General features: G+C 35.1%; 3 protein-coding genes across 4 annotated transcripts; all 3 read right to left on the bottom strand.

Moving 5' to 3' along the window:
- Positions 1 to 619: 619 nt before the first annotated feature.
- On the bottom strand, positions 620 to 2,872 carry LOC133694850 (probable phospholipid hydroperoxide glutathione peroxidase). Its single transcript, XM_062116549.1, has 6 exons — positions 2,625 to 2,872; positions 2,074 to 2,150; positions 1,704 to 1,765; positions 1,304 to 1,422; positions 915 to 1,082; positions 620 to 810 (listed from the first exon to the last, which is right to left on the bottom strand). Exons 1-6 carry the CDS (start codon positions 2,670 to 2,672, stop codon positions 778 to 780), a joined length of 507 nt encoding a protein of 168 aa, XP_061972533.1. The 5' UTR covers positions 2,673 to 2,872; the 3' UTR covers positions 620 to 777.
- Positions 2,873 to 3,947: 1,075 nt separating this feature from the next.
- Positions 3,948 to 5,927, bottom strand: LOC133681042 (xyloglucan-specific galacturonosyltransferase 1-like). The gene has a single exon (XM_062104128.1). The coding sequence runs from the start codon at positions 5,844 to 5,846 to the stop codon at positions 4,086 to 4,088; it is 1,761 nt and encodes a 586-aa protein (XP_061960112.1). The 5' UTR covers positions 5,847 to 5,927; the 3' UTR covers positions 3,948 to 4,085.
- A 1,745-nt stretch (positions 5,928 to 7,672) lies between these two features.
- On the bottom strand, positions 7,673 to 12,710 carry LOC133695307 (multiple C2 domain and transmembrane region protein 7-like). Of its 2 annotated transcripts, none has more exons than XM_062117240.1 (2): positions 12,579 to 12,710; positions 7,673 to 11,146 (listed from the first exon to the last, which is right to left on the bottom strand). In XM_062117240.1, the coding sequence occupies exon 2, from the start codon at positions 11,086 to 11,088 to the stop codon at positions 8,059 to 8,061; it is 3,030 nt and encodes a 1,009-aa protein (XP_061973224.1). In that variant the 5' UTR covers positions 11,089 to 11,146; positions 12,579 to 12,710; the 3' UTR covers positions 7,673 to 8,058. The 2 variants fall into 2 exon arrangements, with proteins under 2 accessions (XP_061973224.1, XP_061973217.1); XM_062117233.1 differs by lacking the exon at positions 12,579 to 12,710 and adding an exon at positions 11,775 to 12,194.
- Positions 12,711 to 16,539: the final 3,829 nt, after the last annotated feature.

Raw genomic sequence — 16,539 nt, 5'->3', positions numbered from 1 at the left:
ATATTATTTGAATAAGATTTTAAAATTCTTTTCAAATCTCATTCCACCTTGGTCAAGAATTTTACAATCATTACTATTTAAGAACATATAAAATATTTTCTATAAAATTTATCTAGGATGATAAATACTTTCTTGATTACTCGAATAACTTCATATAATTTATTTTATATCTAAAATTTTCCGGTTTGTTGCCTTTAATTAAGACAATATATGATCGAGATCAAAACATTACACTTCTTATATAAAATAATATAATGATAAATCTAAAAATCACTTACATAACTATCGCAAAAACCTTTTCATGAACATACATGATTTTTTCATATCAATTTTTCTTGCAGTCAGTTTAATGTCCATATTATATAACAAATATCTACATATTAATTGCTCATTTTATAAGAGCATATACTTCCTTCTATAAGAAAAAAAAAATATAATATATATCAATCTCAAACAATTCTAATTAATATAACAATCTTAATAAAACATTACCTATGAACATTTAAAAACAATGCTTTATAACAACTTTATAACTTTTTTTGCAATTTTTTTTATCTCATGAACTTTATCTTTAGATTTATTAATTACACATTAAATTCATTAATCAAATAAAAATAAATATTAAAAATAATTTTTTTTATTAATAATAAATATATTTTACATAAATAAATTCAGTATTACTTGTAGAACATATTCATTAACAATTTATTCACAGCAGCGCTGCGTCCTCTTTTATTTCTTCAATTTGGCGCAATTAAACAACCATGCCTTGAGCAATTAAGCAATCCCCAGTAGTTTCTTGACATCTTTCTGCAGAGAGTAACAATGACCAGGATCATATCAGTTACAAATTAGACATCCGAAATCAAATGTAGTAGCTGGATATGGGAATGTATGGCGGAACCAGATCTTACCTCAATGCTAAGAGGGGAAGTAGTGGGAGCATAACGATCCACAACTTTGCCATCTTTATCCACCAGGAACTTGGAAAAGTTCCATTTGATGCTGTCCCCAAAAAGTCCACCCTTGCTAGACTTCAAGAACTTGTAAATTGGAGCAGCATTCTTACCATTCACGTCAACCTATAGACATGCATTGTTAACCTCAAGATCAACATTAATTGACTCCTCTCCTCATGAAACTAAATAATATGCTTAAATAAGGGGACTTCAATTATTGAATGTTCATCAAAAACTCAAACATGAAATGGTGGGAAAATCTTGGCAGTCATGCGAGAAAGAAAATTGATTATAAATTAAGAAATCCATCTTCATCAGGCTGTCAAATCTGAGAGTTAGCACACCTTATCAAATATGGGATAGTCAGCCTTAAAGCGAGTACAAGCAAACTCCACTATTTGTTCATTGTTCCCTGGCTCCTGAGATCCAAACTGATTGCATGGAAAAGCCAGAATCTCCAAACCTGCATCAGCACAAAGGCAAGTGATAAGAAAAAAGAACGGGCATTACAGCAAGATGGCAATGACTTGCAAGGTTTAGCCATGCCAATCAATTAGATACGAAGTTGAACTTCGCAAAAAGCCATCAGAAAGATACAAGCAAACCCATGTAGCAGCCCAGCTAGGACTAATAGGGGTTCATATATTCCTAGAGCAGAAGCTAACTCATGAAAAAAAAGCCACATACAAGTCAGTAAACATTTATGTGCCACAACACAAAACATAAAATATAATAGAAGTTAACCTTGATCCCTGTATTTGTCATATAGCTGGGTCAACTCCGTGTAGTTTGAATTGGTCAAGCCACTGCACCAAAATTAAAGGTTAGAGAAGTAAACAATAAACTCCTGTCTAAGAGATGGTGAAGAAGGATCCTCTTTCAATTGAAAGGGATTCTTCACCCTTATTTCCCAACTTATGAGTTCACTTCACGCTCTGTGATTTCAACAAAGTGTGGAGTGAACCCACTGACGAACCCCTGTGGCACACGAATTATCAGTCCAGGGAGATTGGAACTGAGTCGAGGAGCATTATCTTACAGCAGAGTTATCCTTAAAAGAAATTGACATCTCTTTAATAAAAACTAGAAAACCCCTCAGGAGGAAATGAATTACCATTGCGAAGCAACATTGACAATCAAGAGGACCTTCCCCTTATATATGCTGAGGTCAACATCATTTTCCCTAGCATCCTACAGTCAAGAGAGAACCAAGGCATTATATATAAATATAAGTAGAACACAGAGGAATCATTGTTAATACTTAATACATTAGATGGTTCAGTGGTAACAGAGAAACAGCCAATAAGCCGCACATCCACAGATTGAGATGTTCAAACGATTAAAATTAAAAGACAACCTCCATGATTTTTAACAGAAATTATGCTAGTTCGTACCACCTCAACAACCTTAAGAAATAAGACCTTCCTTGCATGAAAAACCATTTTAGTCCTTTTTTTCCCCTTAACAACAATTAAAGAGATCCTCTAAATTTCCAGCAGCAAAACAAATGATTAGACTACTATTAAGCACCGTTCAAATCAAACAAACAAAAAAGGAAAATAAAAGCCAATCATGATACCAAAACCTCAATACCAGCATCAAGCGAGCAACTTTATTGAGAAAGACTGAGAGAAAAACCATAAATAAAATACAACAAAAAATTACCTTAACAGTGAAATCATGAACTGATTGAGCACTGGATTGGCTAGCCATTGAATGATTGAATCTCAAATTACCCAATAAAGGCCTTGGATTCTCTGTTTTGAGCGACAGGGAAATCAAAGAGACTGGTGAATTATGCAAGGAAGATAAAAGGGTTCGCTTGGAATTGAAAGATAAGCGCTTCGATAATAAAAATGATACAAGGTTGAGAGCTTTATGAGAGATAGAGAATGCGAGAGCAGGAACAGAGCATTGAGAATTTAAAGGAAAGAGTAGTGGGGCCCGAGATAGATGGTCAACTTTTGGGTTTGATCGGTAGGACAGAAGATGCTAAGGATACACGTTGTGGATGGATATGAATACACGTGGGTGAAGTTCAGGCCAAGGTTATTGGACGGTCAGGATTGTTGTTGCATGGCGGTGTGAAACGGAAGATGTGGGTGTCAAAACTCAAAAGGTCTTCCAAGATGACTGTTTTTATTTATTTATTTTTATTTTTATTTTTGTGAGCTTCAAATGTTCAGACGTGGGTTCTAATATTTGTCGGCCTGTGTTTCTAGAACTCTACATTATTTCGCTTTTTCAAAATCTGCCTGTGGTGGTTTGGTTCAAGATGATCACAACACGGCATTCAATCTGCTGAGAGATTGTTAATAGAGAGGTGACGACAAGGCTGCGCGCTGCCGCGTCACCACTCACGCAACAATCAATTTTAGTTTTTTAATTATATTTTATATTTATTAAAATATCAAATTCTATTAAAAATCCAGGATAAATAAAATGTAATTTTAAAAATATTTTAACGGTTTTATTCTGTTTTAAATAAATATATATATATATATATATATAAAAAATCAAGTTGTTTTTAACCAATTTAATAATAACTAATAAACTTTCGTGAAAGGTGGTATTACTCTTGATAATTAATTCATTGATTTTTTTAAAATAAAATGATTGTTATACTATTTCATTATTTAATGAAAAATATTTTTTTTTTCTGGATTAATTTTTGTTAATTTTTAAATGGGTTTTTTTATTTCCAAACAATTTTGAGCTTTCAAATTAGGTTTATTATTTAAAATTGTGAAAAGAATAAACACAAATATTCTTCGTTTTTTCATTGGCGGAAACGAAGATGGTTCTGTTTTGTTAATTTTATGTGAAGGAGGACTACAGAATAAAAAATCCAATACGTGTGCATGCCGGAAAAGAGAAGGTGGATAAAAGTATACATTAGCAAGCGGGTCTCTTCAAGCATCGTATGTCAGCCCAGAATATTGACATTTTTAAATCAGATTCCCTGCGAAGAAAGAATGGTGTCCAGAATTTAAAATCTAAAAATCTGTAAAAACTGGTATCATATCATGTAAAATGAATTGTCTCCATTTTGTACACCCTTCATGGTATTAAAAAAATCAATTACGAAAGAAAAGAGGAGGGGAAAACAAAAAGCTGATATAAACTTCATTGCATTCTGCTAACCCTCTCGAGCAGGGTGTTCACTGTTATGGAGAACGCATCCTGAAACTTCTGAAACCGACAGCTTGAATCACCATACACCAACCCAGGTAGAAGTTCATACACTATGTACCTCCTCATATCATCTCTTTCCCTTGCAGAAATACTGCTTAGCCTCCCCACCACATTCACCTTCATTTGCCTCACTTCTTCTTGATCTATGAACACTGAGTATTTACCATGATCCTCCGGTAAATGCCATGGATATTGGTAATAAGCGGTAAAGGGATCGAAAAGCACCGGTATGCATCCTGAAACAAGTGAATCAAATACTGATTTTCTTGTTGGACTATCACCAGGAGGCTGCAAGCAGAATTCAGACTCCAAAAACAGCTTTGTGACCGATTCAGGCTGATTACATCCACCTGATTTACAATCCAGAAACTGGCATTTATCACTGCTTGTTGAAGTGCACTGATTGATCAATGTTGACCTTATGCTCTCGGGTTGATCAGGCCGCGCTGCTCCAGCAAAACTGACTAGGTTCTTTCGAGTTGTTCCGATAATCTTTTGCTGCCATGCAACAATGTCATCGTCTGAATGAGGGTGAAAGAAGGTAGGATGTGGAATTGCAATGTCGTTGACTTCCCACGGTTGTCGTTCGATCAAGAGCTTTATCGGGTTCTGCATTTGCTCAAGCTCTAGAAATCTAGTGCCCCAGGAAGTATAATTCTTTCTCCTGAAATCCCATGAGATTTTTCCCAACACAAACACATGATCCGTGCCAGAATTTTGAACCCAAGGTCTTCTATGCTCGAGCCACTTCATTAGATCCATTGCCAAAGCGTCTTTCACATCATCAGAGACATTCTTGAAATGCCACCTCAGGATGTCTAGACCACCATAATATGGAACATAAAAGAGCTTTGCTTCACTTTCATTGTAAACCCTACATGGATGGCTCAGAATTCTTGAATGAAATATTGGCTCCAATGAGTACTGATGGGTGTGATACCAGCCCTTTCCAAGGTTTGCTATTGGCTCCCCCAGCGCCTCGTTATTGAAATATTTGCAGAAATCTGTCCATGGCATCATGTCTCCACACTGACCTATCAGGTCCTTGTTGAATTTTGATGGAAGATCATAAACATATACCCCCCTCCCATCACAAGAAGCATGGTTTGTATTAGGCATCCACGATCGATGCAGTTGTAGTTGCTCCTTGACAGCCTTCTTGGCAATGGCAATCTCCTCGTTCCTGTTTTTGTCTGTCCCATCTATCACGGCTGGAATCGAGTCCTTGGTGAAAACGTTGGCAACTTCTTTGATGTTGTCAATGGTGCTGGAACTAAGAGCATTGGCGATCTCTTTGCTATCTGTGATGAGTTCAGGAGTACTAGCGGCCTTGACATATCCTGTAACGCTACTATTGGTTCCAGGACTGGCATCAATATCTTTGATATTGCTAGTAGAGCCAGGACTAGTAAAACTATTGTTGATAAGTGGAACTGGGATTTCAAAGTTAGGCTGAGTACCTGCGGACAGGCAGTAAAGATTGTTGAGCTTCCGCGAGGAAACACAGATATGAACAATCTTGCCAGAGATAATGGTGGTGGAGGAGGACCACAGGTACACAAGAATCAAAAGAAGAATGCCAAGGGGGATTCGAGACAGAATTTTGAAAAGGAAAGTACCAAAGGAACAATGTTCATTTGTTTCTGCTTTTTTGGATGGTTTAGATTTCCTTCTGTTAATGGAAACAGCCATTTTTCGGAAAGAAGGTTGCTAATCCATGGCTTTGATTCTGGTTTTCTACTAGGGGTAGGTTGCATCTCAACAACAATTATGCTCCAGTTTCTTAACTTGGTTGCACGTACATGGTAAGTGCCTAACTTGTATGCACGTTACAGTACATTGACATCCATAATTTCAGCACTACTATAAGAATATTAGATTCCACGGACCATGGATGACCTAAATCCTGACGTGGATTGCTTCTATTTTTAGGTCAAACAATAGGCCCAATTTAGAGCCCGTTTGGCAACGAGGTAGAGGTTGCGTTTCTTTAAAAACGCACTGGCTCAGTGTTTGGTTAAGGAAAAAAAGCTATTCACTGTGTATGGGTCCCACAACAAATTGCGTGCGGAACGCAGGCAATTTGAAAGCAGAAAAATGCTGCTTTTTTGCGCGGCTCCTAGAGAACAACCATGCTACACTGTTCAAACAGTGTAGCATGATACACTGTTCACTGAACAGTGTATCATGCCTCCACTGTTCACTGAACAGTGGAGCATGTGAACAGTGCGAATTGCACTGTTCACGTGAACTTCTTTTTTTTTTTTTTTCAGCCAAATAAATTTTTTTAACATTTATATTTAAAAAAAACACTAGTATAAAATGAATTAATTAAATTCACTCGTACTGTAATATCAATTTTATACCTGATAATATTTATCTACGCTAAAAAAATTATGAAAACTGTAATTTTTATCGGATGAATTTTGTACGTAATGGAATTATAAATAGTTTAATGAAATAATAAAAAGTATTTTTTATAAAGTATTTTTTATTTCATGATGTAATAGGAGTAATTAATTTTACAATATTTAAATTTAAAATCATCAATATTAATATATATTTTTTTAAATTATTTTATAACCTCAATTTCAAAAGCATTTTTAACCAAACACATTAAACTATTTTTTCTTCAATCTCAATTTCAACCATAGTTTTAACCAAACACCAATTTTTTTCAAACCAACCTCAACTAAAAGTACTTTTTATAAAACAACTTTTTTCAAATCACAACCACAACCGCTACCGCAATACCAAACACACTCTTAAAAATGAACTGCAAGCCCCACCAACGTAAAGCATGCCATTTGCAAGCTATTGAATAGTTGTCCTGTATGATTATCAAAAGAAAAGCATGTCGTTTGTTATGAACAGACCATGTCACCGTGGAAGATCAAACTCCATTTTCTTACCAAATTTGCCTCGTATGATTCCCTCCTTCCCTTCTATTTTCTCCTAAGAACTGTTATTTTTCAATATTTGGACAGGAATGAGCAAACGAAATATATAGAATCAGCAGTTGTCTTCTATAAATTAAGTTGGCAATGGCTTGTGTTACAAAAAGTTGCTTCTACAATAGTAACTTCATCTGAATCTAGCTTAGTTTTTTTTTTTTTAGTTTAATGTGGGTATCCGGGCCAGCTTGCGCGCACCTCGACTAATCCCACGAGCCCTGAAGTTAACGACTATATAAGCCTCCAGTGACCATTATATGAGCAACTATAGAGCTCGAACCTGAGACCACAGAGGGAGCAAACCTCTTGATCTCAAGCTCTTAATCTAGCTTAGTTTTTACTTATTAGGTAACTGGCTTTTGGGATGAGCTTATAAATCAGACATGGTAATGCTATGGATTATCAGAGTAAAGTTCATTGGAAGTGGGGGAGAAGCAAAATGAAGGGCATCGAGGGGGTAGGAAACGTTAATCACATAAAAAAAAAAAAAAATGTTAGAACTGGGAAGGAAATGTTTTTGAAGCTTAAACTTCCACTTCATCAGAGGATATGCTGGAGCGGTAATAAAAAAGAATGAGAGAAAGTCTGAATTCATAATTAATCTCCTCCTACCCCTAAACATCTTCATGAGTATAGAACATCAGACAGTGTCACATATGAAATTGAGAACCCAGAGTTGTTCACGGGGAGGGGGGGATCAGAAATTGACAAAGAAGCCACCTATAGAACATCGACAGAGTTCCTGCTCTAATCAAATTCTATTTAACAACTCCTTATGCTACTTCTGTGTGGCAACACATGCCAGATACAAATTATTCGCAGTCTACTTTAGCGATTACAGCTTTCATGGTCAATCCATTGTGAACGAGAAGTGCAAAGGAAGCAATACAAAGAACTAGAGTAAGCACTTACAAATTCTAACGTGAATGTGCGAGCATCTAGTTCCCAACTCACAGCATACTATCTGTCCGAGAAGGAAGCCGGCGAAAGAAGTTTATGGGCACAGATGGTGTCCTGTAGCGAAATCTTGGATGCCTCATCATGTAGAAGCCAGCCAAAGCTGCTATGACCTGAAATGGTGTCACAAATAAAACCAGAGCAGCTACGAGGCAGAATATAACAAAGATGGCAGTCGCGCGTGGATCGCGCCAGCTTAAAAGTGCCTGAAATCGCTCTCCTTGGGTTGCTATATCCCCCACAACTGTTTGAATCCTTCCAGAAACACTTCGTAACCTATCATACCTCATTCTGACCAGCTCAGGGCTCCTGCTTGTTGGGAATGTATCAAACTCCTCGTCAAGCTCATCAGGATGCACTACCTCAGCTTGTGAAATCTTTGTGTTCATATGGGGAGGGTACCTTGGTCGATATCGGTAATTCCAAATGCCTATCAGAAACATGTAAAGAAAAACTGTGGGCAGAATAAGTTCTGGGAAGCAAGCAAGCATGAGATAGAGCACATGAACAAGCACGGTAGTGATAGGATTCTTCCACATGCAAATATCCCCAAACCACTTTCCAGCTGCAAATAACCCTGAGAAAATTGTCATTAATCGAAAGAAATTTGCCTTGCTTCGGCGCATGCTCCAGAGGTGTGCATCAACATCTGACATATACTCCACCACTTCCTTCCTAAGAGGAGGTTCTGCCCGACCTAATCGTAATGCCACTATATTGACAGCTTGGTGGCGAAGCATATCTAGTTGCATCACAGTGAAAGGCCTGATATAGTGCATTTTGGGTAGAAGTGGTCGTGAGTACTGATAAAGCATGTTCGCAAAAGATATGCATGTAAATCTGATTGCCAAATGCAACTCCCCCATCTTCTTAACTCCAGTAGGATGAAGAACCAGCAAGGGATAAGAGTGCGTATAAACACGCCCAGTTTCGAGTGTGGAGATGCGAATCCGAACCTTCCCAATCTTTAGATCCTTTCCACTTGAACCTTTTTCCCCAAGCTGGTTGTTGTCAAATACACCAACTGTAAGAACTGTAGCTGGATCAAAAACTTCCCATGTGTACTGCTCATTGTATTTGGGAGACAGGTTGTCAATAAGGGTGCGTGTCCGGACCCATTTGTGACCATACTTTGCAACACAGTATGTATCCGATGTGCCCCTTCCATCTCGTGTTTTCATAGGATGGAGTCCTACTGCATTTAAGATGCCAAGTTCCAGCATCCCATTAGGAGGCCTCCAAAGCTGTTTTGCTGTAGGACGAAGATCACTGCTGTAATGAGTTGACTCGTCAAGAACATGGTATCCTCCATCTAAGCAGACTCGAAGATGGATACGGCTAGAGAACTTATCTTTCTTCAGCTGATCTACATCCACAGCAACTGGCTTTTCCAGGTTAAACCAACAAGAATGAATTATCCTATCGTCAGCACGCTTCTCCACAGAGCTCAACGGGATAATGACCCTCCCAATTATCTCATCTTTTCCAGGACCGACACGATCCTCAACCGAAAGAACCAGGTGGTCTTCAAAGGGTTCAGCAGCCACAAATAAAAGATCCTCATTCCATAAGGCACTAAAAGTCCGAGCCTGATATGTCTTCGTTTTCAAAACTTGGTTTCCAATCTGTACCTTAACATACACTTCAGGGAAACGGTTCTTCTCTGATGGGACTAAGTCTTGGGCCTCAACAACGTTAACACGTACATACCACAACCTCGGTGCATGATAGACCTTTGAACGTATCACAGTGGAGGAAGCCGGTGTACTATCTACAGGGGTAGCTGCATCAGAATGCCAGGCATCAGGAAAGGCCTCGTCTGCTTGGGTTCCAATCCATACTGCAAGCATCAGCTCGCCCTTTATCTTCTCTCCCTTCTTGTCCTCAAGCCGATACCACTCTGGAGCTAGAGGACTATCTGGTGGGACTCGCAATGGAACCTCATTGATGTCAAACCTTATGACGCCCACAAAGTCATCTTTAACAAGATCCTTGTCCTTGATCACAACTTCTAAAACAGAAGCTTGCATCCGTTCCTTTGAAAAAGCAAACACCTGATTCCACTCTGGATTTTGCTTTTTTTCAAAGTGCTTTGTAATTCCTCTGTAGTTTCCAATTCTCACCTCAACAAATGGATCAAGACTTCCTGTAACATCCATGGCAGGAAGATCACGAGCTTTAACAACTCTCACGTACAGAAAGTACATCCGTTCAACAAGATCATAAGTGCTTGCGGTCTTGTCTCCGTGAATAACCCGCCCCCCAACAACTCTTCCCCCGCCAAGAAAGGGACTTGTCTCTTTAAGGGCATAGTCAACAGGTTGTGATGATGACGCAGAGTACATGCGAACTAACTTCGGAGGCTGTGTTTCCGCAGCTTTCATCTCGTCAGCCACGTACTTTGGTACATGATGGCTAATTGCTGGAGCAGAAGAATGATTCTGATGCTGATTTTGCTGGTGATTTGGGTTAGGAAGATGATGAAAGGTGTGTCTCTCAACTCTTTTATGAGGTACAGAATTTGTCATGGGGTGGACCACCGGACCCTCAGTATGTGTTAAGCCTGGATCCTTAGTTGGCAAAGATTCAACCGCAGGAAGTGGGGTAGAAGATTTGATGGATGCATCATCGGTAATATAAACTTTCAGGCCAAGCTCTCCTCTCACGCGTGAGAAAATTCCACGCTTTTCCAGAGGGTAGTGTAACACAACAGCATCAGAGTGCAGTACAAATGAATTCCCAGTGAGGCAAACCTTACCAAGGAAGGACCTGGAGTTGGTAGCTCTGATGTTACAGTAAACATGGGCATCAAGAGTGAGATAGTGGAGGTTCGAAGGGTCAGAGACGTTGAAGTAGAAACTCTCATTCCACACAGGATTGAGATCCTTTTCTTTGATGGTCGTGCGGAACCTCTGGCCATCAAAGTCGAGCTCTACAAAGGCACTGGATGAACCGTGCTCGTCTTTGGGCAAAAGATTGTGGGCACTAACCACTTCTACCCCTAGCTTAATGTTGCTCATCATGATGCAGAAGCAACTAGGCTCGTTTAGCAAATATTATGAACTACTGGGCTATAGGTACCTGCAGTGCAGAAAACAACAACAATTATTTTTAAAAAACTGTGTTGCAAATATCAACAAAGAAGAAATGTAATGTAGATGCAATGCACAGATGAAAGAAATCAAATGAACATAAGGGGCTAGGCGTCTCAAAAAGGGTACAAGTCAATAATCACGATGTGATATAAATGAAGCTGAACTTGGTAAATCTCATTGGAATGAATAATAATTTATGAGTTTTGACTAAATGATTGAATGGACTAGTGCATTCGAATTGTATAGCAAACAGAAGAACTTGCACAAAACTGGTTTCTTTAAAATGGAATTTTACAAAACTAAATTAAAACAGAGACAAACATGAATCGGAAAACCAATGACTTGGTAAATATTGCTACAGTAATGGCTATCCCTCGCGGTTAGCTCAGTTCACAGCAGAGCTGATATTTATATAGAAAGTAAACCAACTCCAGTCATTCATAAAATCCCAATGACCAACAACAATTCTAATATGTAACTTAGCTCTGTGTACATCCAGGAGAATTCAATCATGAAAGCACAAAAAGAATTTCATCAAATTTCTTTAACATGCTTCATGAATTCCACCATTACTCCTAAACATTCATAAAAAAGAAGCAGCACAGATTATTTACCTCAGAATACCCACTTATTTCCCATGAATTCGAACCTTAAAGAAGCGCTAATTAAGTAGATGAAGCAAACACCACCAAGAGTACTTTATATCTTTAGAGCAAATTACCAACTCACTTTATTTTTTGTTTTCCTAACAACCCATTAGTTAGTTAACTTAAAATGCTGAAATTGGATGAAATCAAAGGAACTGTAATCGAAAAAGCAGACAAGCTAAACACTTTAATTAAATCGAGGCATGTGTAGACTCCCTACTGAAAAGATCTCAACACATGCAAGCAAGCAAATAAATAAATAATCAAAACAAGTACTCCACGGCATGGCATACAAGCTAACTACATAATTATATGATCGGTCCACTCTTTGAAGTTAAAGATCCTAAAAGCACGCTGAAGACACATGACCTTTTCTTTCGATTCCATATAAGAATAATAATAATAATGTAATACTTTGAGGAAATAATAAAAAGAGAAGCGATGACACTTTTGTTCCCAAGCTAACAAAAAGAAGGAAAAAGGAAATTGATAAAAAAATCTAAACCAAGATCTTTTAGAGGAAAACAAAAATCAAATAATGGAAATCAGATCAAACTGAACCGTATGACTCAAAAACAACGTTCTATTTTCTCGGCAACCAAACAGAAATTGAAACGTCAGAGAAAGAGGTGCAAAAACATGCACATATCATTTTTCATTTAAAAAGAAAAATGCAAGCCAGAGTTTGCTTCCTGGAGCAAATTTTTCCAAAAGAAAACAAACACTTAGAAAATGAATTGAGAAGAAAAGGCGTCACTTCTTTATACATACTTGGTATCGTCACTGAAAAGAAAGATAACTTTAGATGGCAAACATTTTCAAGCAATCATGAAGGTGTCTGCAGCTGCATTTAAGTCACCGTCCATGAGAGAGAAATGCGGGTGCTGTGGTTGGGCACGAGAAACTAGGGGGCGGGGGGGGGGGGGGGGGGGGGCAAGTGCAGTTTTGAGAGAGAGATTTTATTAATTAACTGCTACGCTGCATGTGTCTCTTTACTGGTGCAGCAATAGGAGAGCAAGAAAGCTTAAGCAGCATCTATTTTTTAGTTTTCCCGGTATTTTCAGAGAAATAACCCGTTGTTGTGGATTTCATTCTTGCTACCATGAGCTTGTTTTCTTTCTTTCTTTTCTTTTTCGATGGTCCCCTTCACTTTAACTAACTGGTTTGAATTTATTTTTTTAATTTAATATGGATGTCTAGATCAGCTTGCATACATCTCGATTAATCCCTTGAATCTTGAAATTAATGACCATGTAAGCTTCCGGTAGCTATATAAGTAACTACATGGCTCGAACCTGAGACCACAAAGAAAACAAATCTCTTAGTCTCAAATTCTTATTACTGAACTACCAACTAGTTTGAATTTAGTTATGTGCGTCCGTTGATAAAACACTAAGGATCTAACTTGAACCAACTTTCAATGATTTTAAAAAATAATATATTATGATAAACAATATAATCAACTGCATTTTTTATATCTATTTGAAAAATCAAAAAGATAAAACTAACTTTTTTTAATCACTTCCCTTTAATCCTTTTAGTTTAAAAACACTTTTTTTATGTATATTTAAAACTGTATTTTAAAATTATATTTAGCTTCAAAAAAAATATTAATTTAATATTTTTCTATGGTATTTATGTGATAGTTTTAAAAATAAAAAAATATTTTAATATATTTTTAAATAAAAAAATAATTTTTAAAAAATACTATACACTGTATTACTATGTATCTTAAAAGCCATGGTTCTTGCGAACGTGTTTGGAAACGTGGTTGGGGTTATTTATCAAAATGTTTTTTTACTCAGAAATGTATTAAAATAATTTTTTATTTTTTTAAAATTATTTTTGATATCAGCACATCAAAATAATCTAAAAACACCAAAAATATATTAATTTAAAATTAAAAAAAAATTATTTTTTTTAAATAAAAAAATAAACAGGACATGGTAAAAGTTATTTGAGTGTGAGTTTTGGAGTCCAACAGCATATCGTGTGTGTACACATGTCGTGTGCACTATGTTTTAAAAATTATATAGAGAGAGATATAAATAGGAACATAGTTGAATAATCATAGTCCTTTTTTTTGAAAAAAAAAAAAAACAGAATGATCTACACTTTACCTAAGCATGCCTGGGCTTTATAGTTTTGGGCTTGCAAACACGTCTATCTCTCCAATTTAGTGGTGTCTGGCTATTTTTGTAATGGTCTTTATTTTTTTATATGTTTTGTAATAGGATTGAGTTTAAATAAATTTATTGAAATAATATTGAAATTATTATTTGATTATAATATAATTTTAAATAATATTATAGGTTTTTATGATAAGTCTTTATTAAAAAAAAATGTTTTCATGAACAAAAATTGAAACAAAAACACATGATTAAGAAAAGGGAGTTTTGATTATAGATATATATATTTTTACTCTTTATTTCAACTCAATAGATTTTTTTTCTAATTTTTATTTTAATTATCTTTATTTTTTATTCAACAAATATATTGCTATAAAAAACATGTGTTTTTACACACTCTTAGTGTCGAGCATGCACTCCAGCACTCTCGTGGGCTCGGGCTACCATGTTTAGACCTAACATGTTTAGGTATAGGCAACATGTTTTGACCCATTTTTCACCTTTAATGGGCCCAAACACTATGCCTGAACCCAACACTATTTTAAGAATTTTTTCAAAACTCTAAAGTGGTCTCTCAATATTTTATATTGATTCGATACGCCTTATTTTAAGTATAATTCAACTCAAAATATCACAATGATAAAATTACATTTTAGCCCATTCTATTCACATAAAAACAAGACTTATGGGTTACAAATACATCATAAATTCTTCAAACTCAAGGTTTATAATTTCTTAATTCTCAATATTTTTAACATATATTTTTAGAGTTTATTTTTCTAAAATATCACTGTATTTTCTCTCTTTATAAAGTTATTAATTTAAGCATATAAGAGTCTACATATTCATCAAAAAGGACATTTTGCATGTATCAATTTACTAGTCACCTTGATTTACCAGGCATCACTAATTACCAATTAGCAATTATCTAGGCTTTCTATATCATGTTACTAAATACCTTGATTAAAAAGGATAAATCAGATTGCTTGAACTAAGAAATTAACTAATTATTCAATATATCAGTCTTACTTCCAAACATCTTGAATTTTGAGACTCGTCATGAAATTTGTGAAAAGAAGTTATATAAGAAATACATATTAAAAAGGTGCGAAAAAAGTTAAATAGAAAACACATATTTTAAAAGTTTTTTTTTATACACATACAATGAGGTATGGAAAATATTTGTCATAACATTATATTAAAAAAAAAAAGTAGATAAAAAAAGGCTAAATACTAAGAGGGTAAGATTTAAATGTTAGGCGTTAATAGAGTTAAGGGATAAAATGTCATGAAGATTTGAGAAGAATTGAAAAAAATATGAATAATAGTAAATCTTGATAAAGATAAAAAAAAAATATTAAAATCGAATATGATTATAAAAAATCAACTAATATATATTTGAGGTCTAAAATAAAAATTGAGGAAAAATAAGAATAAAACAATGTTAAATTAAAAAAAATGGAGAGAAGGAATACAAATTTCCATGTGATAAATCTCATGAATTTCTTTGCCTGACAAAGATAGTTTGATTGAAAGATGGATTAGAGGTGATCATTTTCGACTTGATTTGGTTTTTATAAAAAAATAAATAACAAAATCAATTTTTTTTAAAAAACCGAAACCGGTTTAAACTGACTAGTTTCGGTTCGGTTCGGTTTTTTAAGATAAAAATCGGTTCAAACTGGTTTGGCTCGGTTTTTTTAGTTTGGCTTGGTTTTTTTTCTAATTTTTTTCGGTTTCGGTTCAGTTCGATTTTTTTGGTTTTTTGCTTATAAAACCAAAACCAAACCGAACCGGCTGATTTTTTTAAGATTTTAATCGGTTTTTTTACGGTTCGGTTTTTTCAGTTATTTTTTTTTGTTTTTTCAGTTTAATCGGTTTTTCAATTTTTTTGCTCACCCCTAAGATGGATGGTCTCGGTATGCGGAAATCTACATGGAGGATCCTCCCGTCCTAAAATAAAATAAATAAAAAAACTTTACCACGATGATTTATTTATATATTTGTTTTTGTATTTTAAAATTATTTTAAAAAAGTTTAGATTTTTTTTTTGTTTTTTATTAAAATTATTATTATTGTTTTAAAATTGTTTTGATGTTTTAATTTTAAAAATAAATCTTAAAAAATAAAAAAATTATTATTTTAATATATTTATAAATAAAAATAGATTTTAAAAATAGCCCCTACCACAATACTAAACAAACTCTACTTTTTGTTGGCTATAGCTATAAAATGCATGTTTATTATTTGTAGTAGAAACAATATTTTAAATTTTTTATTTTAAATTAATGTTTTTGATATTTTTAAATTATTTTAATATACTAATATTAAAAGTAAATTTTATAAAATAAAAAATATTTTTTTAATATTTGGTTTTTAAAATGCATGTTCATGTTTTTTTTTTTTAGTTTAACGTAGGTGTCCGGGCCAGTTTACGCTTACCTCGACTAATTTTACGAGCCCTGAAGTTAACGACCATGTAAGCTTCTAGTGACTATCATATGAGCAACCACATGACTCGAACCTGAGACCACAAAGAAAATAAATTTTTTAATTTCAAATTTTTATCATTAGACCACCATCTAAATGCTTAGATATTCATG

This window comes from Populus nigra, chromosome 1 (assembly GCF_951802175.1).
Source record: "Populus nigra chromosome 1, ddPopNigr1.1, whole genome shotgun sequence".
NCBI classification, from domain to species: domain Eukaryota; kingdom Viridiplantae; phylum Streptophyta; class Magnoliopsida; order Malpighiales; family Salicaceae; genus Populus; species Populus nigra.
Note: the sequence above shows the minus strand (reverse complement) of the source record. Positions and strands in the feature narration are given on the sequence as shown.

Excerpts from the sequence above, each read along its gene's own strand:
- LOC133694850 (XM_062116549.1), bottom strand. The coding sequence starts at position 2,672 with ATGGCTAGCCAATCCAGTGCTCAATCAGTTCATGATTTCACTGTTAAG. Across the intron at positions 1,423-1,703 it reads TGACAAATACAGGGATCAAG|GTTTGGAGATTCTGGCTTTT; the intron begins GTTAACTTCTAT and ends GTGCTGATGCAG. Across the intron at positions 811-914 it reads CTTCCCCTCTTAGCATTGAG|AAAGATGTCAAGAAACTACT; the intron begins GTAAGATCTGGT and ends TACTCTCTGCAG.
- LOC133681042 (XM_062104128.1), bottom strand. The coding sequence starts at position 5,846 with ATGGCTGTTTCCATTAACAGAAGGAAATCTAAACCATCCAAAAAAGCA.
- LOC133695307 (XM_062117240.1), bottom strand. The coding sequence starts at position 11,088 with ATGATGAGCAACATTAAGCTAGGGGTAGAAGTGGTTAGTGCCCACAAT.